The sequence below is a fragment of the Scaptodrosophila lebanonensis genome, unplaced genomic scaffold (assembly GCF_003285725.1).
Source record: "Scaptodrosophila lebanonensis strain 11010-0011.00,11010-0021.00 unplaced genomic scaffold, SlebRS2 tig00000057-arrow-arrow-pilon, whole genome shotgun sequence".
In the NCBI taxonomy this organism is placed as follows: Eukaryota; Metazoa; Arthropoda; class Insecta; order Diptera; family Drosophilidae; genus Scaptodrosophila; species Scaptodrosophila lebanonensis.
This window is the reverse complement of record NW_022060550.1, coordinates 4819-28686: the sequence shown is the minus strand read 5'-3', so window position 1 is coordinate 28686 and position 23868 is coordinate 4819. Positions and strand designations below refer to the sequence as shown.

Below are 23868 nucleotides of genomic sequence, written 5' to 3'. Positions count from 1 at the left end.
CCCCAGAAGCTAACATCTTTGTCTTCCTGAGCTATGTTTAATAGAGATATATATAGATATACTTATTTATGTACAAAAACTTGATTAATTATACTTCTATTAAAAGGACGTTTAATATTTCAAAATTTATATTCGAGCATAATTTATTAAGGGTCTTTATTAATAATTCGAAAACAAAAATATAAAATAAAGCAAATAACATGATTGATTGTTAGTTGGGATCAAGACGCAAATGATTAGAGAAATTTAATTAATATTAAAAAATTATTTATTTTAAACTAAGATGATTTCAGATAGAAAGAAAGAGACATTAATTATATTTACGTTTACTCTGTAACGTAGAAGCTTCTGAACTGAAAATTAGTTAAAATTTTGCTACGGAGCATGTTAGGAGAAAAAGCACAGAGAAACTATGTTTAAAAGGTTTTAAAGCTGCCACATAATTGAGCATAATATATTTAAAAATGGGCTATAATTTTTGTTCAATTAAGTTTCAATATTAACTATCTTTATGCTTAGTTATTTCTCTCCTAAAATTAAAATAAATACATATATAAAAATGCCAGCTTAGATAAACACTGCAAAGGTTTGCAATTTTCGAAATAAGTTAATGAGGTTTGGCCAAAAGATTAAAAACGAACGAAGACAGTTCGAATTCATTTGATTTGGAGTTTGTAGAAATATCTGAGATTTCCTGTAATGACGACGACTTACTCGAACAGTACAAAAATTTCTCATAATGCCTTCATTCACTGCTCGCAGCTCGTTAGTTGTGATAATATGGGCTTTATGACGTAATTGAAAAATGGAATGGCTTAAATTAACATGGACATCGTAAAAGTGTAATTACATTAACGCGCCGACTTCCGCAAAAAGGTGTAAAGGTGTATCTTTAAGTAGATATTTAAGATTCAAAGAAACAACTATTTGGCCTCTTGACTTGCTTAAATGAGTCGTTTTCTGCTTTGTGTTATTTTTTTTGCAGCTAGAGGAAATCAAGACCAAAGAACGTAATATAGGACAACTTAAGAAGGACCTGCAAGTGTTGCACAACAGCAAGAAGCAGAGTGAGCAACTACAACACCAGCAACAACAAGAAAAACAAACTAAAATATCAACGACGAAAACAAAAACGAACGAAAAGCCAAAGAAACCCACGAATGCAATCAAAACCAAAAACGAAACAGATACAAGCCAGGCTCAAGTTACAAGTGAGGTGAGTACAGCCATAGCTTTAAACAGTGCTGCCAACTCGGCCTATTTCCCGCTAGTTCTGATGTGTCTGAAAGCTGAAAACATATAAAATGAGACTGTCGGGAATTATAGCATTATTCGAAATTAAACTGTTACTAATGATCTTAGAATTAAGAGTCGTATACAGCCATAGCTTTAAACAGTACTGCCAACTCGGCTTATTTCCCGCTAGTTCTGATGTGTCTAAAAGCTGAAAACATATAAAATTGAGACTGTCGGGAATTATAGCATTATTCGAAATTAAACAGTTACTAATGATGTTAGAATTAAGAGCCCATTTTTTTAGCTAATTCTGCGGGTTTTGGAATGCTGTAGAGTTAGAGCAACATTGGTAATGGCGGGAATTCAAGCGTTATTAAAAGTTAAACTATTTGTTTAACCGAACAGCAACAAAAAGGCCTTGGTATTTAGAATGTCTTGTCAGCTTGACATTTAATTTTATTGCCAGAGAGTGCTGGGTCTGCTGGAATGCTGGCTGCGGGAAAGATCTTAGTATAAACAGATCTGAGCTTTCCATTCTGGTCTTGGTAAAGTCAAGTGCTCATTTAATGAATTAATATTAACTTCGATCCGACTCAAATGCTTTTTTTTTGTCTGCAGTATTTGGTTGTTATCGTGTCATTTACTTAACTGTTTTTTTAAACTTTGAATGGGGAGTTGCGAAAGAAAATATTGTAGATCCGAAAATTATCACATTTAGCAGTTATTGTTGTATGTGTTCAACAAAAGTATTGTGTGAAAGACATTGGTTTCAATTTCCATCACGTTGTACAGAAAAACGAAGCAATATTTTAAAGTCGTAGAATAAGTAATGAATGAATTCGCTTGAACTATAAATCGAATGAGGTTACGAAGTTGGACTCTATTCTATGAAGTTCGAGGTATTTCTGGAGTGGATTTCAATTTGTCACCATTTTTGTCGTCAGCTATTTGCGATGTTGTCAAACAAATTATTTAATGCAACTAAACAAAGATCTCACAATACAATACTAAAACGTTAACAGTTAATGGTCGTTTTGTCCTCACAAAATTATGTGGACTACTCCAGTTTATATCAATTTGAATTGCTCCAAATTTAAGGGAAACCTCTTTTTGGGATTATTAACAATGATTAATCTGCTTTTATGCTCTTTGAATTACAATTTGTTGAGCCCTTTCTAGATTGTTTTTAATTGCTAATCTGGCTTTTTACGACGCTCATAATTGTCATCACTAGCTGTATGAGCAAGTGTGTGTGTATGTGTGTGAGTGTGAGGGAGGCAGGCAGCATAGGATAATGGAATGGATTGTGCATTGTGTGTGCTGGTGGGGTTGCCAGCACTTGAACTTGCACCGACGACAGGTAGAAAAGTAAAAAACTTGCTGCTGCGACCATAAAAAGTTAACATTGTCACATACACATGTATGTATGTTGTGTGGCAGTGTGTGTGTGTGTGCGTGTGCGTGTGTGGTAAATGTCTGGGGTGGTGTGGAGTGTGGGGCACACACCTCTGGCTTGATCTATGATATAATTTGGTTAAAGTTATGATTAAGTGCGGCGACGATGGCAACAATCGTCGGCATATTTGCGGCACAGCCAACGTGCGACAATGCGAACGATTGCCGTTGTGTTGTTGCAGACAACAATCTCTGCAACGATGGCGATAAAAAAGAAACAAAACAAAAACCTGCCAGATAGACGCTTGAAATGTGAGCTAGCCAAGTATAAACGGCATATTGAATGCAGCAAAAGCGGCTGGCGATAAATAAAAAATACAAAAAAAGGCAGCGGAAAAAACAACAATGGTGCTGCAACTGCAACGCAAGTGTTGCAAGTCAATCTGCCGACAAGAGAGCGAGAGCGCGGCATGTGGGGGGGAAAAACAAACACTCTCAGCCGCAAGCCGGTTTTCACACACACTCTCACAATAGAGATGGGTATGGGTCGTGTTTTTCTTCCTGTCTACACTTACGCGCTCGTGCCTTATGTTCCACATCTACAAATATCCTAAAACGAAATGAAATTTCGAATAGCACTTTTAAAAAAGTATTTTTTTTTTAATTGTCCAATAGAAAAGGATGTAATATTGTCGAGAATTGTATGCTGATTGGAATGATTGCTAGGACAGATGATGTTTTTAAAGCTTAGAATAAGACACATTTATTGTTTACTGGAAACAAATTATTTTAAAAAACTCAATTTGAATATTGACAATATGATGGATATGACAATACCAGCTAGTATTTTCCATTTCTCTTTAAACAAAAATGAATTTAGTAGAATCTTAACTAAATTTTCATTTTCTATTAACTTTTTCATCATGAAATTGGTAATTTTTCAGAATTGATGTTAAATTTTTAAACATATCTGCAGTTGCTGGCTTCCAAATACAAACTCCATGAACGTGTTCTTTGGTTCTTCTTACAAGTGCATGGCGTGGCCGCAGCGTGTAGTGGCGCGAATGCCGGCTCGCTGCCATATCTAGCCTCACACTCTTCTTGTTCCACACATGCACTCGCACTCACACTCACTTTCTCTGAGTTTGGACGAGAGTGAAGAGCGCAGACGCGACGTCGCGTCGCTGTCGCAGTCGCGGTCGCTGCTGCCGTTGCCGTTGCTGTTGCTGTTAACTCGCATGAATGGGGGCCGAACGAGCAACCGACCGGGCGAATTAAGCCAAGTCAGTTCAGCTCAGTTCAGTTCAGTTTTGAGTTCGCAGGCGTCGCAGGTGCGCATGGCACGTTCAGAGTGCGTCGAAATTGTTGAAGTTGAAGTCGAAGTCTCGTTTTCGCCGTCGTGTGGCAGTCGCAGTCGTTGTTGTTGCTGTGTCAAGTGTACTGAAGATTTTTTGTGGGCTAAAAATAATCCAAAAAATTGTAATGAAACGAAATGAGAAATGTGTTTGAATGTAAAGAGTTCAACGAGTGTTTTTATTATTATTGTTATTATTGTTGGTGTTATTGTTGTTGGCATTGTGCATAATTAGGTGAAATTTGTTGTAGCTAGCATTCATTTTTTTCTGCCTCTCTTCAAATGCCGCAAATAGTAAAAAGTAATACAAACTTACATACGGAGTACGAGTATAACACAAGTGCATTGTAACCCACACATACTTGTATGTACATACTTGTGCTGTCGTTGTCCCCAATCACTCGGTGTGCGATTGTTGTTGCTGCTTTGAAATCGACAACACCAACACCAACAGCAACAACAACAACAATGGCAACTCACGCATTTACAGTTGATCTTTCTCTTTTCTTTTGTAATACCAAAAAAAAGTTGAACTTTTTTGTTTGACTTCCATTTTGTGTTGTTTTTTGTTTGCTGGACACATGAATGCATATAATTTTCTCCAAATTTGCACGGATTTGTTGTTATGATTAGCAAACATTGAAATTAATTGTTCAGCACTGTTGTTGTTGTTGTTGTTGTTGTTTGTGGCCGTTCGTTCCAGTGATTGAATTCGATTTTACAGTTCATTAAGTTGCCACCATATGAGGCACTGTAATTGGTTTATTGATTTCAACTAAATTATGCTACCCAACCGGGAATGCTGTAGCTGCTGTTGTTATTGTCGTTGTTGTTGTTGCATTAGAATGTGTTGTGTGCTCTGCGAGGCATGAAAATATTGTACGCAGAGATACAAGATACAAGATGCGAGATACGCGAGATACGCGATTTGCATGCCAGCATTGAATGGCAAAAGCACACTCTGCTGTCGAACCAGTTGTTTCGCATAGCTTCGGCATCATTGGATGATATAGTCTGATACCAATATTTAGACTGCCAGCAGTCGCTTTTGATATATACACACAAACACACGCACATAATCGTACTCGTACAACGTTGAAGCGCGGAAGTCGAATTCTTAAACGGTCTTTAAAAAGTTTGCAACAATTATGCGCAAGTGATGGGGTTTTTCCTCTAAAACTTTGATACAGTTATATACGAGTATCTGAAAGTTCGCTTATAAATTGGTTAATTAGTGTGGGAACTAATTGCAATCAAGTTAATTGATGCCATTAGACTGAAAGAGTTCAGCTTTCAGTGGAAATTTTAATGCAAATATTACGTTAATGCATAAATATAAAGTTAGCATTACAAATTAAGTGTGGGAAAAAAACTTAATGCTAGCGGTTTCTGAATTATTATATTTTCTTCTTTTTAATAATTTATCATTTTGAATTCAGTTTCAAATTTAGAAATGGTAAAAAAAAGGAAATTCACACTTATTTGGCCTTTTTTGTTTCAAAGCTTTAATTGTACTATAAATAAAGAAAATATATATGCAATTATCTCTCAAATTCGCAAATGTTTTCCCAGTATATGCATATTACATATTGTTTAATCATTATTAATCAGTAGATACTTGGCCCTTTCCTCAACTAAAGCTTCTACTCCCCCTGGTTTCAATTACATTCTGAACACGTTTTGGACCAGAGTCTTGTTCCAAAAAAACTAGCCTTGGAAATAGTACCTACCCGCACGGTTTTAGGTCCATAATTTGAGGTAGCCAGTCCAAAGTAGTAACGCCAACATCTTCTATAAATGTGGTTATTATTTTGCTGATGATTCTCCAATCAGTCCAAACAGTAGGTACTTCCACCTTTCCTCAGACTAAGCCTCCATCTCATTTTTCAAAATCAAATTACTCTTATTAAGAAATGGAAACTTGAGTCAAAATAGCAATAAATAACAATTCTTATGAATGAAAGTGCAATACAAAGTAATAGAAATAAAATACTGTTTAAGTAAATAAATATTTTGTTTTCGAAAAAAATATTAAATAAATAGTAGAGGAATTAACTTCCTTAATTGACTATTACTATTATTATTTTAGTCTCTAAACCTAGCTTCTTTTCCTTCTTTTCCCTCTTCCCCTTTAATTGATTTAAATAGTAAAAGACAAAGACTAATACAGATGGAATGCTCTTTAGGTTGCTTTAGAAAAAGTGGTGAGCAAATCAGTTGAATTGAAGTATCTTTGGGAATTCTTTCACAGCAATTATCTTTGGGTGCTGTCTACACAAATTGTTTAGTCGAACTTACATGCATGGTTTAGACGCTTATCATAGAGATTTCGCCAAAACGTGGCTCTATGTTGTGGCTACAAGTGGTTGAGTGTTAAGCGCGAAACGTGGCTATCTTGCGAGTTTCCAATGCTTGACTTACTTGGCCAGCTGACCCAAACAAGACGTTTAACTTGTCAACAATTTGCATAGCGAAAATTGCAGCTTCATATCAAGCCAACAACAAACACAACATCAACTGCAGGCTCATCTAACAACAACAACAACGGGCTTACATATAGGAAAAAAATATGTGTGGAAAGTGTGTGTGTTTGGATATGTGGGGAGGTGCGTGTGCCTACACACCAATTGGGGTCAGTGAAAAGCTTTAAAAATGTTAACGTATTTTAAATATATACGTCGTTTTTATTTTTATTTATTGTTGTCTTTTAGTTTTCGTTTTTGTTTTTGGCGTCCGCAAAAATTTAGACATCTTCGTCATAGACAAACGACAGTAAAAGCGTTAAAAGACAGACACCCAGACAGACTAATGATCATGTTGATGATGAAGCTGAAACTTCATTTCTAAAATGCAAAGTGATTGGAGCAACATACATACATGAATAGAAGACGAGGAAAAAAAGCGGGGTGTGTTAAATTGACTAAATGAACAACAACAACAACAACAACAAAAAACTATGCAAATGCATGAGTTTGCAATACGCGGCTATAAATATGTTAAGTGCTGAGTGAAAACTGCTCCGGCTGAAAATTGATGTTAATTATTATGAAATGAAATCTCGACAACATCGATGCCTTGATAATGGATTACTTCTACGAGTGCCGCGAACTGAAGGTAACTGATGCCAAAGAACTGTTTAAGCTTTAAACTAAACTGAATTATTATAAATTATAAGTCCAAATGCCAACAGTGAGCGCTTCAAGTTGCCTCATTAGTGTGACAAACGATATTTATATTTGTTTAGTTATGCATGGCTGGTTGGGTTTTCTTTGAGGATTTTGCTGGGCCCACCCAGTGGCCCATTGAGTGCCGGCTGGCTTCGATTTTTACAATAAAACTCATTAGCATTGTAAAGAAACTTTCGCTTTTGCAAGATCAAAGCGCTGGCTAGCTGGCTGACTGGGTTTGGGTTTTGGTTTTGGATGCAATGTGAAAATAAATAAACCTGTATTACAATGCCAAATGCAAATATTCGACTCTGGTTGTGATGTTGTTGTTGTTGTTGCTGTTGCTGCTGCCTTTTCGATGGGCACTGCACCCAACGACAATACGTATACGTAATATTTTCACGGATGGCGCGCGACTCGAACCCGGAACGCTGCCTTAAAAACACAGCAGCCGGTGCAGTGCAGTGCAGTGCAGTGCAGTGCAGCGCAGCGCAGCGCAGCGCTCCAGCAATCGATCGAGTGAAACCTGTCTGTTACCGAAAGGAAAACCATTTCACAAAGAGAGCGCAAGTCAGCGCGTGAGAGAGTGCTGGAGTGATGGAGTGATGGGGAAGGGAGAGGCAGCTAAAGAGCGTGTTCGTTTGTGCATGCAACATGCAAACACAAACAAGTTGTCGACAGATTTACACACAATCGCCGCCAACAGCGACAACAACAACAACTACACCAATAGCAGCGACAACATCACGTCAAAAAAGATGTTTGAAATTTTGCTGCCAGCATCGTTGACGCCGTTAACATTGCAGACACCTCGCACAGTGACTCAAACGATTCAAACGATTCAAATTAAATGTGCATTCACAATTGGGGCAGTTACCATTTCCATCGTTTCGTCACGCATGCGTACCGTTACCCTTTCTTTTCTTTCAAAAATGTGCCCACAACGTACTTCACAAAAGCTTAAGCATATTGAATTATTATTATAGTTAATTATATTGAAAATAACTAAAACTAATTCAAATGCAATTTTTAACTGATGTTTATAAATATTGAATAATAAAATGTGAACCCATTTACGAAAAGAAATGGGAGAAAAGGCAGCTTAGAAGAGCATAAAATATGCATAGCGTTTAAACAGTTTTTTTGTAGAAGAAACATAACTTACGAATCGTTTAAAAGAAGAGTTCAAATATAAAAAATAAACTATGCGAAGAAATCGAAATGAGAATTATGCGGGGAAACTTTATGAACAGATTTTATTTTATTGCAAATATAAGAGCTCAGCTCTGTAGAATGCGAATTAGTTAAAAGAATGAATCCGAAGATAATTATTGCTATAAAAACTATGAAATATTAATCACTTAAAAAATCGCGAAAATAAATAAACAAACAACGTATGTTAAAATACACTGAAATTATTATCAGAAAAAACAAGTAGAAAAATAGGGACAATGTTTTTTATAAATTATAAAACCTTAAATGGAAATTACACGGAAAATAAATCAACATTATTTTGTATTAGGACATTTTTTGTTGAATGTTGCAAGTCAGTTGTATTTCAACTTTCGATATCTATTTGAGGTGGGACAGCTAGTATTTAATGTACCTGTATCTTAATCTTATCTACTACACATTTAAAAATTCGTTTAAGGTAGCATGACTTTTCTCTTTAGCTTTTGATTGTATTTCGAGTAAATGGATTTGAGAAACGTTTGGCTTTAAAATGTCTCTCCAATTTTAAATTTCTAGGAACTTTAACTAGGAACGTTCGATTCCGTATTTCCTCCATTATTCTGTTTACTATTTGTCTTCAGATATTATTATATCTGATTGTATCTCAACAAGGCTATATGGAGCATCTCCATTATCTTGAGAATAGTAAATAGAGAATATTAATAGCATTAAAAAGTTCGTGAACGATCAATTTATCAATAGAGGTTGAACAGTATATTAAAAATGTCGATGATTTCTATAACTAAATAAAATTCCATTTCTTTGCTGACACATATCGTAAGATTTTATTATTTTTAAATGCTATCTTCTCCAATTAAGGAAAATTCTGTTGAATATTTGAGTCACTTTCAAATGTTTGCCTGCCACATCTGCCGCATGTTTTGTAGCCACTGTGCCCGCCAACGAGCCATGACGGACGTCTCTTCGTGCAATTCATTTAACGCACTGCCAATCAATGCAACAGACGCTGATATAGCCATAAAAAGGTCTTCTTCTTTTCCCCATCACAACCAGTTGCTGCTGCTGCTGCGGGCTGTGGCTGCGGCTCCGGCTCCGGCTGCCACTCAAAAGTATTCAGTATTCAGTTTTCTGGGCACGTTAAAGTTCGTTAAGTTTGCATAACCGTTACGTAAAAAGTGGAAAAAGGGGAGGGGAACGTTTAGAAGGCAGGGTTCTTGTGGTCTTTTGTTGGAATTGATTCAAGAAATTACCATAACTGTTAGGAAGATAATTTGGCAGCGCGTGTCTTTGAGGGTTTGGTCAGAAGTGTGTGCCAGTGTGTGTGTGTGTGTGTGTGTGCTTCACAGTGTGTGTGTGTGTGTGTGTGTGTACGTGAAGGTATGTGGTCGGCATAAGCGTCAGCGTCAGCGCCATTCCCGCCACTCCATTTGTGGCGGCCCAAATGGGGGCTCCAGGGGCGCTACTTTGATATTCATGGCTTGTGAAACGATATGAAACGATTGGTAGTATGTATTGGTGGTATGTATTGGTCATTGCACTGCGTTTTTGGGTGTACCTTGCTCGTTTCACAATTGATTAATGATTTCACTGACCAGCACGCACGCACACACACACACACACACACACACACACCGACTCGGGTACAGACATATTGAAATTAAATATGAAAAACTGAACGAGCGTTGCAAATTAGCATAATGCTGCATTATACACATAATAACATGGGCATTATGTTTGTTATATAAATGATACCTCTACCTATGTCTGGCCGACCGAATGGAGTTGAAAGTCGCTGTTCAGGCATAACTGCCATTGATTGACTTGCACAGCTTGGTGGGCAGCAGTGATTACTTTCCTCATTTTAACGCCACCGCAAAACCAATTTCTCACACTCACACACACACTCACACACACACTTACGCACACACACACACACACACTCAGAAGAAACTTGCGCCCTTCTCTATAAATTGGTGCAACCAATTTTGTTGGCCAGTTTGCTTTAAAAGCTACATGCTATATAGGCTAAGCTACAAACAATTAATGCAGTGGCAGAAAAAGTCGATTAAGTATTTATAAAAATTAGAAATATCTTTTAATAAATAATGCAAATTGTTAAATAGCAATAATATCTAGCGAATCCATCTCTTAATGGGAATTTATTTCTCTTACAAGCTATGTGCCCGCGACTTACAGCATAATGTAGTTAGGGGCGTTATTAGAACTGACGGGGGGAAAAGTATTAGCCAGACCGGGGTTATAACAAATAGGATTCAGAGAGTATGGCCGAATATCTTTTAACCTGATCATATAATTTCCGGCCCTTTATTATAAATTATCTCCTAAATCTCATAGAAGATGATAATGCGAAGTCTCTTTAATTGATCGGCTAGGGAAAGGTAAAGAAGTCAGTCCGTCATAGCCGTAGTGGCCTCTGAAGAGGCAAGAAGTCCCTTGATGGTTGGAAGAAACTTCAGAATCGATACGACCTAAAGGACACAAGACAGAAATAAAGAAAAATATTTCTATTATGCTTTATGTAGAATTTAAGCGATTTGTCTGTTTTCCTTTCCGATCAAAATCGAAATGATTTTTGAATCCAAAATCCAATAACTACAAGTATAATAATGATGGTGTTGTTCAGTCTTAAAGCTTGATAGAAAGTCAAATCATTTCATCTAAATCGGAGGCGGGTACAGGTCTAATTATTTTGAAAAAATCTATAAAAAATTGGTAACGAATTACCTTTAAAACTGATGGCAAAAATGAAAAGAAAATTGCCATTGAAGAAGTTTAAAATATGTGGGAAACAATTTAACAATATTTTTTCAACCGAATTGTGTGTGACTTAATTAAGTGCCCTTAAAGTGCTTAAACTTTTCTGCCAGTGTATGCCTCGCAGGCTTCATAATGCCTTTGGCATGTCAATGAACTATCTGGCTATCTGTTCATAGTGATTAGGCGCTTTTGCCACACAAACTATATACATTTTGTGGGGCACGAAATAAAGTCATAACTGTTAAATTGTTGGCGCAGACTCACACACATACCTTCATACCTCCATACCTCTATAAGCTATATATTTAAGTATTATGTGTAGCGAAGCGACGAAAAGCGAAGCATTGTACATTGTAGAAACGTTTCTTGTTTCGCTTGCGGCCAAATGGTAGTGGTAGTGGCCTGTGCCCATTTCATAGAAGAGAGGAGAGAAGCCGAGAAGAACACACGGCGAAAGATAAAAGCAGGCGTCCGATTCTGTCCACAAAAGAATGCCTTTGTGACAATCATTGTCTAAATTGTTAGGCCCCTCTGACAATGAACACGTTTCGTTTGTGTATTCAACATTTTCTCATGTCTGGTCTTGCAGATAACCCAACTCAAGAATATTGAGCTAATCAATAATACGAAAAATGTGCAAAAATCTCTTGAAATGCGTACAACAAAATCACAAACGGGTCCAAACCGCCCAACCACTGGAGGAAATGAGCAAAAGACATGAGCAACTGATAACCACTGATGGATCTGTCAGCACATGGATGACGACCACAAAATGCCGAGCACTGCCGCAGGATGTCGTCTGCGCCCCTGTTCAACAAAGCCACGGCACAGACACAAACACAGGACACGCAGGAGTACAGGCCAAAGGTGAGTTAACCCCTCGAATCTAAAGCTGCGGTCACACATGCAAAACACTTGCACACAAATTTGTGTTGTCTTTGAAAAGTAAATCCGAAATAATTTGTTGTGACAAAAAGTTATGTTGAAGTAGAGAAATCTTAGTTTGTGTGCAAATTATTTTCAGGTCTGACCATACCTTAATTAGTATTTTATTGGAACTGTATTTCCTGCCTCGAACTCTCTGCTACCACCTGCCTTTACAATCACATTATGTGCATTTGTTATTCAGAAAGTTACTCACTGCACTTCAGTGTGTTTGGAGAACGAAGTCGGCCCATTAGTCATCGCATCTATTTAATATTCTCGTCACGATGCGAGTTGGTTCTTGGCTACCGGGCTAAAAAAACTTCTTTTTCATAACGATTTCTTTTAAAAGAAGTATAGATATGCGTTAAAAGGTTTATTTATTGTACAAGTAGGTTATACATTTTGATTTGTAACATATTCAAATAAAAGTCAAAAATGTATTGCAGCTATGGTCAGACAGAACAAATAATTTGGCTGACCAAATAACACGAATTGTACTATATCTTTCAACTAGTTAAGCAAAAATAGAATTTTGAAGCAGAAAAATATGTTTCGGCCAACAATATTAATGTTTTTTTTTTTTTTTTTTTTTTTTGATACAGCATACTATTTAAAACAGTTTTCAAAATTTTATGCACAACTGTCAGACTAGAAACTTAGATATGGAATGCAGGCTGTTGTCGAGGATCGAAATCGCCAGTTTGGGAAACTCGTCTAAACTATTCCTTCAGCAGACGAAGTTGACAAAGTTACAATTAAATGCGTTTATATGCTTCGGAAAATGTTTCAGTGTTCATTTAAAAGTTTAGTTGCTGTGTCTTCAATGAAAAGTATACTTAAAAGCCTAGCATTCGCATTACTTGTACGATAATCATAACAAAACTGCATTATCTTTTTAGTTTATAAAGTAATTTAAAGAAAGTTATTTACAACTTTACTCATCTTGTCAGTACTTTTTCTCTAAAACTTACGCCCTTATACCAACAATTGCATTAAATCGCAAAATTAGTTGATCTCTGATTTCACAAAATAAACACCGACTGGGCGATTTAATTATAGCGTGCGATTTTCCCAAACAATGGAGCTTGTGTAGACGTGTTAGCCGAAGAATTCAGTCGACTGTTTAATATTCATAACATAGTCTTGATTTTTATCTAATTCTACTTGTTTCTTTTTTTCATTCATTGTACATTTTAGGATATGTTTCATTGCCTTTTTATTGCGCGTCCCAAACGTGATTTGGCGTTTTAAGTGCTTGTTGGTGTCAATTAGTTGTGTAGAAACTTTTAAGGTTACATGCTCCTGCGAGGTTTTTATTGACGGACCTTTTGGGAAATCAAAATGCAGCTAGCAAATTTCTAGAAGCATGAATTGGAATTGTTTTAAATGGAATTAAGGAGCAAAATTAATTATTTCAGACACGTCGATGATTGATGATCGATCCTGACCCCAAAAAATGTTTTCAATTTAAAAAGTATGTGTGGAGTATGTGTAGAGGAAATGATTAAAAAATGTTATTTCAATTCTAATTCCTCTCTTTTTCTCTCTGAAACGTGAATTGAATGATTGTGTTTTTTCTTTAAAGATAATTCCTGCAAGTTTTTAATAGACAGCCCATGAATAGTTTTTATAGATAGAATCAAGTAACAACATTAGATATTTCCAGTACGTTGCTAACGATTGAACCTTATCCTTATCTTATTCCTTTTCTAAATTACAATAATTTTATGGAGAAAATGTTGAAAAATGTAAATCATTCTTCCATTTCCAATACTCTATCTTGCAGGACAATAATTCAGATACGGATTCTGCTTTGTCATCGGCGCCACCATCGATAAGCCCGCAACCGCCCTCAACTGGCTCGGATAGCGTGTAATGTGGCAGACGGTAGGAAATAGCCAAAAAAAAAAACGAATTAAACTTAGTAGCTGTACTAAATATCGCTTTGCTTTTAGATGCACACGTACAGCAAAGATCTGGAGAAGTTGCAGAAGGAGGTGGAAATGTATCACAAGGAAAATGAGCGCTTACAAACGGAACTGCAATTGATGAAACAGGAGCTGGTAACGGCCGAGAAGGCGGCCCTAGAGGCCAACAATAATGCGTATATTAATGAACTGCTTGAGCGGATCAAGAAACTGGAGGAGCACGAATTGAAGCTAACGGCGGAAACGAATGAGTTGCGTGAACAAAACGAACTGCTTGAGTTTCGAATACTCGAACTGGAGGATGATAAGGTGAGTGGGTGGGCGGCCGGAACGCACTCAAACAGTTTGCACTCACAGCCAAGAAACAAAAGCGCTCAAGTGAGCGGCCACTGACTGGCTTGTGCTCGCGTTTATGAATGAATTGAGTCACATATGAATAGGCGGCGGACCAGTATGTGTGTGTGCATGTCTGTGAGTGTAAGTGTGAGTTGTCTCTCGTGTCAAGATCTAGCTTCGGGCTCGTTATTTAACGAACGATAAACAATGGCTCAGTGCGATAGAAAACGTTCGCGGAAATTGTGTGAAAGACGGCAATTTTTGCGCCTGTGCCCGTGCCTGGAAATTGTTTTAGTAGAGCAAAGAAATAAACAAACAATTGAACATGGTTAAGATGGATAATAATAATATGAAGAGTTGTTATTGTTATTAACATACATATTTATACTGTAACTGTGCAATAATAATTAGCGCAGTCGCATACTTTCAATTGCATTGAATTATTCATATTTCTGTGTAGACTTCCTACCTCTGGCCATTTAACTTAATGGACGGATGGATGGATGGACGGACGGACGGACAGCGACACTTACAAGCTAGTGACTTAATATTCCGCTTATGGTTCAAAGAGTGTTAATCCCACGCTCGGAGGCGTTCACCTAAATGGCAATTTGTCTTGGCCAAATATATTTCGTTTTACATTGTTTGGAGTGATCTTCAAATATTTGCGCCATTTGAGGGCAAGCACCCTATATAAGGCGCACACACATCAAAGGTGTTTGAACACTTGTGTATATGTAGTATAGTATAGCTATCTATCTGTATGATCGGTGCATGCCAAAAGTTACTCATACGTACCGTTTACTTCCTTTGCTTGTATTGGTGTTATTTGTTGTCGGATTTGTGGTACGTATAATATTTAGAGCCGAACGCCACAAGCTGTAAAGTCGTTCAGCTTGAAAATAATTCAATACGCCTTGGTTAATTGCAAGAAAACGGAAAATAATTACACATGCCTCTTAAACATACGCTTGCAAAGTGAAAATAAGTTGTGGATGGAAAATCTGAGGCAACCAAGCATTAATTGCATGCTAATGTCGGTTTAAATAATGCCTATAAACACAAACAGATCAACCGCTCAATGGTCTATACATATTAGTATATGTTCTGATTTACTGATCTACAATCAACCATTTGGCGTGCTTTAGATTTTAGACCTTCTTTTAATATAAATGTTTTAATTTTTTAATATAATTCTTTGGCAACTTAGCTCTTACAATATTATATAGTTCATTTGCGTTGGAAAAAGCTATATGACCTCATCCGCTAGTTTTTTATAATTTTTTGTATCCGATTTTGAATTTGGAGAACATAGAGGGGCTCAACAAAGCCAAAAAGGTTTTGAAATGTACAGAATTTTCGAAATAACAAACTTAACTAAAATGAATTCCAGTCTTTTATGCCATTTTTCTTAAATAGTATGCCAAAAAGGTTGAATGGGGAGCATAAATCACAGCTCGTTATACAAATAAAAGACAATTAAGAAGCTTTGCGCCAACTTTCGAGAGATTAATTGCAATTAAAAATAATGTTTAATAGTCTGGCAAATTGCGGCCATCTATGTATAATACTCGTACTTCATCAGATTTGTAAAATAATTTTAATGAATTGGCTTCCCACCACAAAACTGGTTTGAATGCTAGATTATAATGCGATAAATGGCGTTGAAAGCACTAGACAAGAGTAATTATAATATTTACTATATTTGATATTCATTCTTTTGTAGACGGACGATAGTTGCGAGGGCCAATGCCAACGGCTGCAAACCCTGCTACAGGACTCCATCCTGGACGAAAAGGACAAACGTGGTCTGCAGCAGCTGCTTCAGTGTGTGCAACAATTACATTTCGATATGGATTTCATTACAGATCTAGAATCGGTGCGTATCGTTACCCAGCACCTAATTGTCAAAAAGCGAACTACTTACAAACAACAAAACACAAAAAAAGAAACAAACTTTTATTATATTGTTTTTAGTTATTGGTGTAGTTATTGGGACTTTCCAGAAAATTTTAAATAATTACATTTTCCGAAATTTTGACGAGTAACCTAATACTTGTTGCCATTTTTCTTTCAGGCCAAATCGGAGCAACGTTTGATAACGACAGCCAACAACAACAATAGCAACAGCAGCAGCAGCAACAACAGTCCAGCCAAGCCGAATTACGGAACGGTTAACAATCGAATTGTTGCCACCGTACAGCCATACAACAACAGCGCATCGGGCTGTGGTACGCCGCAGGACTCGCCCAGGAAGCTGCGACAGGCCTGGCAGAGCAACAGTCTCAGCGAGAGCGGAGTTTTCGTGGAGTGTGACTTTGCAGGCGAGCCTTTGTCGAGCTTGGATCGAAGCACAGGCACACAAACTGAAGTCCAACAGCAAAGCTTGGAGGCCAACGATTTCAAACGCCTGCAGTACTACAAGGAGCGTTTGGAACTGCTGGAGCGGAAGGTGCTGATCTACGAGAGCAGTGGAGACATACAGGCCAAGCACTTGGCCGATCGTCTGCAGCGCGAAGTGCAGCTTGAGAAGGAGCTGAAGGAGCTCACGGATCGTGTGGAGTGTCTGCTGCATGAGAACTCACTGCTTGAGGAGGAGAAGTGCGAGTTCGAGGAGGCCGATAACGATTCGCGCTTGCGGCTGCAACGCACAGAAGTGGAATTGGAAATTCTGCGGCAACGCAACGTTGAGCTAGAATTCTCCAAGGAGGCGCTGGGCGCCAAATACAAAGACTGTCGGGCCGAGTGTATCATTCTGCGCGAGGATTTGGGCACTTTTGAGACACAAGTTCGTAATCTAGAGGCAGACAGACAACGAGCTAAACAGCATTTGGTAAACTTGCGCAGATCCTTGCCATTGTTCTTGTTATGTCGTTTATGGGCATTGGCCAGAATGGGTAATGAAGTATCTATGGAGGAGCCACGCACTCCGGCTGGCTCTACCGAACCGACCAGAAAGAGCCCGAGTCCTAGTCGGGACGCCACCAATATTCGACCAAGTGGCGGCACTGACAACAGCATTACTCGTGAAGTTTCCTACCTGAAGGAGGAGGTTAAGAGTCTACGTTGCCAGATGAAGGATCTTAACACGCGCCACTACGAGGCCATGGAGACGGCCGATTCACACTGGGTGGATCTGGAGCGCGAATACAAACAGCGAGAGGAGGCCTATCGCGCCAAAGAGGCTTGCCTGAAGCAGAAAATAGCCCGTCTGCAGGATGTCTACGTGAAGATTCACGCGCAGCTGCCGAGAAAATACAACAGCTGGAGGAGACCGAACAAGGCCTTAAAACTTGCCTCGTGCGTCTAACAAAAGAGCACCGGGACTTACTCGAAGAGCACAAGGGGCTTCAAGCACAAATCGAGTGCAACAAAGCGCAACAGGAACAGGAGGCGGAGGAGCAAAGACCACTAGCGGAGGCGTTGGAGAACGAGAAGCGACGCAGTCAAGCACTCATTGATGACTTGTCCTTCTCCAAGAAACTGCAACAGAACACCGAAGAGCAACTGAAGCAAGAGACAGATACACTGCGTCAGCAGATCTTCGACATGAAGAAGGAATTCCTACATATCGAGGTAACCAATGGTGAACTAAAGGAGGAGGTTGGCACGCTAGAGTGCAAAATATGTGAAATGCTGTGCCAGCTGAAGGCAGCAGAGGACCGCGAACATTGTCTAGAGGATGAGCTGCGCACCAAAGAGGAATATATTCAGGAATTGGAGCGTAAGATGGGCACTTGTCCAGAGGGCTTTAGCCTCGCCGACGAATTATTCGATAGTCCAGCCAAGCGTGCCAGACGTGAAGAAATACAGGACTTACAGTCTGCTAGCCAGGGATTGGGTTGTGCGTTACGCGACTTAGAGGTGAGTAGCACAACGAATAGTGAGCGAATTTATTCGTCGGGGTGAAGAGTCGAAATATCCACCATATATTTATCACTCGGACTAGAATACTATCATTACCCGTTCCCTACTTATCTTGCTCTTTTCTAGCGGCGCGAACGCGAACTACCCACACATCGAGACTTCCAGGCCATTGCTTGCGGCGTGAAGCAATTGGCAGACACCATACTCTACGCACAAAATCCACCCGAAGAAGAGAAAGAGGTGAGTGGTTGCCAATGTATGGCTGAGCAAGCGGAAGATTCCGCATGTGCCGAAAGCTCCGCTCGTTGGATGAGGCGACTAACAAGGCCGAAGAGGCAGAAAAAACGAGCCAAGCCGATTCGCAGCCATTTGCTTCGGTGCAGAGCTTAACAAGTCACAATCAGCTACCGAGCAGGTAGCTGATGAGGCAGTTACTGAGGCAGTTGATCAGGCAGTTGATCAGGCAGTTGATGAGGCAGCTGAGCAGGGTGCTGGGGAAGCAACAGTTGAGGAGGAGCCAGTAGATCAGCCTGTTGAAAAGCCGAAAACACCATCCGGCTCTAGTTCTCCGGTGAGCGTTTCCAAACGCGGTTCCACGCTTAGTCAAAAGAGTCGTCGCAAGTCGCGTCGGTCCAGCGGTGGTGGTGGTGGTGTCACCTACACTGTGGGCATGGCTTTAATTCCGCCGATATAGTGCTGTCCACGTACGATGGTAAGAAGGAACTCTGTGAGGTGCCAACGGAAATGCGTCAGCTGATCGACAGCAGTGGTACGGAGCTGGAAAAGAACTCCGAAGATATTAGTGAAACCGGCAATGTAGATGGAGTACGACGCAAGCGTCGCACCTGTAAGCAGTTCAATAATCGTCGTGTCTGCCGCGGCCGCGTACTACGTCGAAGTAGCGGCACCATGGGAAAGGAATATTTCTTCGATGCGACCGGAACTGGACCTTTGAGGAAAAGTTTATCCTACTGCAGCTTCCATTCGCTAACTTCCATGCACTCGGTGCGCTCGGTGTCGTCGGCGTTGTCGATGAACTCGCTGCACGCCGAGTTCATTGAGTGGCCGGTGGAACGTTTGGAAGCGCATGCCTTCGTACAAACCGAACTGGAAACAGAAAGCAAGATGGTGCAAGTGACACCCGACTGCTGTGATCAGGAGGTGTTGGCTAAGTCCGACCTAGTTGATTTGGCCATGCAGTCTGAGGAGGCCAGCGTGGAGCATCGCCTGATGCTGATGCCTTTGCGCACTCGGGCGCTTCGTGGAGTTGTTGCAACGTTGCGTGCAGCAGGAGGATTTCGACAGCACCGATTTTCGGGCGCGCCTACTCCACCTGTGGGAGACGAGTGAAGAGTTTCGCGAGCACATTGAATTACTTCAGGACCTATGTATGGACTGTCCACGACCCCACAATGCTGAACAACTGAGAGAGCTATGACAAGTCGTGGCAGTCTTGGGTTGTGTTCGTGCACTTAAGTTTGCGATGAAGCCCTTCGTTTCACAGCTGCTCAATGAGATCGAGGAGAAAATCAATGGGCGGCTTAAGATACCACAATCATAAGGTGGAGTCTGAGTTCTATGCACCATTTACTATCCGGTCGAGAGGCGAAATAATATACAGTTAACCGATTCGAATGCCCAATAGCTGTGACTGGACATGCATGCTGCTCTGATCTGTTGATATGTGTATGTCTAGATAACTGTATAGCTGCCATTTTGTATCTGTTCACAGAATTTTCTGGAAATACCAAATATAAATTCAAATTGTCTAGTGAACATTGCTCAGTAGGTGCCAATTTTTTCATAGAACCAGGTCACACAAAATCACATCAAAATAGTAACAAAATTTTAATTTGAAAATTTGAACAAAAAAATTCACAAAATTACAGCAATATGGAAAAACTTCAAGTTAAACTGCACTCGAAGCGCGTTCAGAAAACAAAGCCAAAGGCATGGCTTCCATCCTGTAATATCGACAATTTCTATGATTGCCACAGCGATCACGACTGCGAGTCCGGGGTGCCCGTTGTAAATAGAGCGGACGAGAAGCCCGAGAAAATAGGCGGATGCGAGAAGCCTAGGAAGAAATGCAAAGACGCATGTGACAACTCCGAGAATATACGAGTACGCTCTGTTTTGCAATGTGCCGCGAACACCGCAGAGAAGCTGCTACAATTCTACACAGGTCAGGGTTACAGTTCGGGAAGCCATACGGCGACACTGGAGATTACTGCGCGCCTGCTATGTCCGGAAGGACCTCGAGATTGTACTGTCAAACAGTTCGGCAGCCCCGTCACCTTAAAAGTACCAATCAAATTTGATCCGAGCACGGGCGAACTGAATCTTTTGAGGGCAATGCATTCAGTTTTCCCGAAGCTTTCAGCAGAACCCAGCAGAAAATTCGTTTTACTTACGAGTGTTAATCTATTCTTACACACAAACTCTACTTGTATGTTTACTTGGCACCTAGTATTAAACAAATAATGACTGTTTTACAGTCCGCAAACAAGTTTTTGTAACAAAGTAGTCCGCTGCCTATTTACTTAGAAATCAAATGCCAATATTTTAGTTAGTTTCAAATTACACACCAGGCAACATCGGAATCTGTGCTAGTCTAAATTTAATGTTAATTTGCATTTAGTTGGGAAATTTTTCGAACAATTTCTGCCATGGACGAGGATAAAAAAAAATCCAAGTCAGGATAAGACATCACGAAAATGTAAAAATGCAACCAGTTGCAGTCGCATCAGATCCTTAGTTCGGCAGGATGTGCTGCAGGAAAAGCAGCATGCGGTTGACGACAAAAATTCGACAAATGTAATCTTATGATGCCGAACTTCGCGTCCACATCCAGCGACCAGGAAATATTTTGTGATTGTAAGCGACGATTTCCACAGGAGGGTGCCTGTTCCTCTATTAAGTTTGATGATCCGCAAGCGATACGCGCCGCTTTAGAACGTGCTGCTAATGCCACACAGCTGTTGCTAAAGAATTTGATTAAAACAGGAGGCTGGCCAAAGCCTTGTGGCGCCACGTTGGAGATAACTGCGCGCTTGCTCACCGACACGGGGCCACAGGAGCAGCAGTGTCGACTGAAAGGCAAGCCGGTGACTGTGAAAATGCCACTGGAATTTAATCCCGATAATGGGGAAGTGAACGTGTGTCCCATGCAAGCGCAACGACCTCGCCAGATATGCCACGCAGCCGCAGCCGCAGGGCAGCTCCGCAGCCGCAGCCACAACCATCGCCTCAGCCACTAGCAAGGCTGCCGCATCCGCACCCGTGCCAGTGTCATTCAGGTAGGCACAAGTTATTAGAAAGAGCTGGGGACAGGAAGTGTGTGTGCCAAACACAGACCTGCGTCTTGCCCTGTCCGAATAAATACGAAAGAGGTCCGCGGGATGTGATTTCAATACAGGTGGTACCACCTGTGCCTCTCATAATGCCGCTTAAGACAATGCCCCCACCGAGACCACAGCCGGAACCGAGGAAAGAATATGTAGCAGCGCCTAAGCCAGTTACAGTAATTGTGCCCCCGCCAGAGCCAGAGCCTGAGCCTGTGTCTTCTGAGGTCATTGTAGTGCCACCACCACCAAAAGAAAAAGAGCTTTCAACTGTTGCCAGTGTCCAGTCTATTCGTGTCGTACCTGCCCCTCCGCCCCCAATTGAGGAACAAAAGCCGCCGGAACATCGTACTTCCTGGCACTGCCGCAGCACAAGGAATTCCAAACATGTAGCCCCTGTCGATACGACCCTAGTCCCATTATGGATGAAGAGGGCAATGTATTTTGTCCCGGCAACTGTGGGTGCTGCCAGTGCCCTGGAAGCCGCGTTCGTTCGACCTTAATCGCGATCACGTCAATGTGAAGGTGTGCAAGTGCGCTAGGCGCGGCACTCTCTTCTCCGGGTTCAGAGATACAGCGCATTGCAGTCAAACCTCATATTTTGACTTCTGCCCGTGTCGCGAAAGAGCCGAGGCTAAGTTTCTGGAGCTTTATCATCGTGAGATGTTTTCGTCTCCAGATATTACGCGCGGTCGTGAGATAAAGCTTAGTGAGATCAAGGATCTAATACCACCGCTTCATAAATAGTCGTTTATTTTTTTCCATTCCTTCCTCGCCCACCATTGCCTCGTCCACACGGCTCTGTCAAGAAAATGAATAAAGTGTTCCGCATTCCCAACTAATTCTAATGGCTTCTTTCTTTGTTCTTCCTTTGCAGAATGGCCAGCTTTGATATATATGCAGGATGAGCGACTACCCCCACCTTTCGACTTCAGTTCCCGCACCCAGGACATACAGACCGACCAATCATATGTAAGGGATACATTGAAGCAAAACAAAAACACCGTGCGCATTGCCGATGATCCCGTTAAGCCCTGGGATCAAGATGTAGAACGAGGCGGTATTTGCTCCTCGGAGCTGGCAGTGAACAACAAACCATCACAGACTGAGACTTCTTTTATATACGAACGTTATATGCGCCTCCGCTCAAATCAGAGGAGCAGTGACGATAAGACTCGCAGACTACTATCAAACCGGATCTGCCAAATGGGCAACATTCGCTATCCCACGCAGTTTCGTAGTTGCAAGAAAAATGATGATCCATCATCAGAACATCAGTCCCCATGTGTATGTGCCAAGGGAGGCCGAAGTTTCCAAATCCAAGTCACAGCCCAGCATTTGTAAGGAGACCAATATTGATGTTGCGCCGTCTAAATCGAAATCACAGTCCAGTCTGCCTTTATCGTCATGTCTGCCAAATACATCGGAGCTGATACATAGCTGCAATGTGGTTCCATCTGAAAAAAATATATGCGGTTCGGAGCCATCCAAATGCACTCTGAAATCTTCCAAGCCAACTTCCGTATGCGACCAGAAATCTTCTAAGCAGTCTAACATGCCATTAACGCGATGCCAATGTGCAGCTCGGTGCCATCGAAATGCACTCTGAAATCGTCCAAGCCCACGAGCACATTATTATAATCCAATGCAGTCTGACGTATATGCGCCGGCCCGTTCAGATGCCACTGTATGTGGCCAGCCACCATCAAAAACATCTGCCAGCTGCGGAAAGCAACCATCAAAGCCATCTGGCATATGTGGTCTAGCCATCTCAACGACAGTATGCGAAATGGCACCACTCGTGGCGCCAAGTGATTGTGGCCAGGATCTTTCGGCAATGTCCACTTGTCGGCTTTGCCGAATGCAAAATACAGCGTCCGCGGAACATATGGAACAATTCACGATGCCAAAACACCCATGCCAAGTCTTCGTTCCGAGGTGAGCAAACCCTGCTGTCCAAAAAAGCTAAGGTCAGAAGATATGGCACGGGTGAGGACGCATCTGCCTCGGCGGGTTCTCGCTCAATGCTCAACAAAGTAACCTGCCTGTGTACAGCGCAAAGCTCGGGAAAGAGCGTGCGTCTCCCCAAACATCAAAGTGATCGTACCAACTATAAAGATACGGCGTCGGGCGGGTGTGAAGAAATGGAAGCCGATCCATCTTCGCATGCAGATGTAGAGAGCAAGCCAAGAGGGCCCGGAGGGGAGCAACGTAGCATTAGCTCGTGCTCTTGTTCAGTTTGTAAGATCAGTAAATGCAGCTCGGGGAGCGACAAATCAAAGCGTAAGACCGCAGTGCCTTGTATGTGCACCAAACCTTCGAAGAGCTTTAAGAGCACCGCC

The 23868-nt window shown here is 40.8% G+C and overlaps 1 protein-coding gene across 1 annotated transcript in view; it reads left to right on the top strand.

Moving 5' to 3' along the window:
• The window catches only part of LOC115624472 (golgin subfamily B member 1-like), a 32123-nt gene extending 9435 nt beyond the window's left edge, over nt 1-22688 (top strand). Inside the window, 9 exon segments of the mRNA XM_030519174.1 lie at nt 986-1216; nt 11714-11870; nt 13785-13923; nt 14021-14288; nt 16042-16194; nt 16393-17530; nt 17533-18179; nt 18309-18422; nt 22404-22688. Of these exon segments, the coding sequence (XP_030375034.1) occupies nt 986-1216; nt 11714-11870; nt 13785-13923; nt 14021-14288; nt 16042-16194; nt 16393-17530; nt 17533-18179; nt 18309-18422; nt 22404-22418 (2862 nt within the window). The 3' untranslated portion in view covers nt 22419-22688.
• Nucleotides 22689-23868: the final 1180 nt, after the last annotated feature.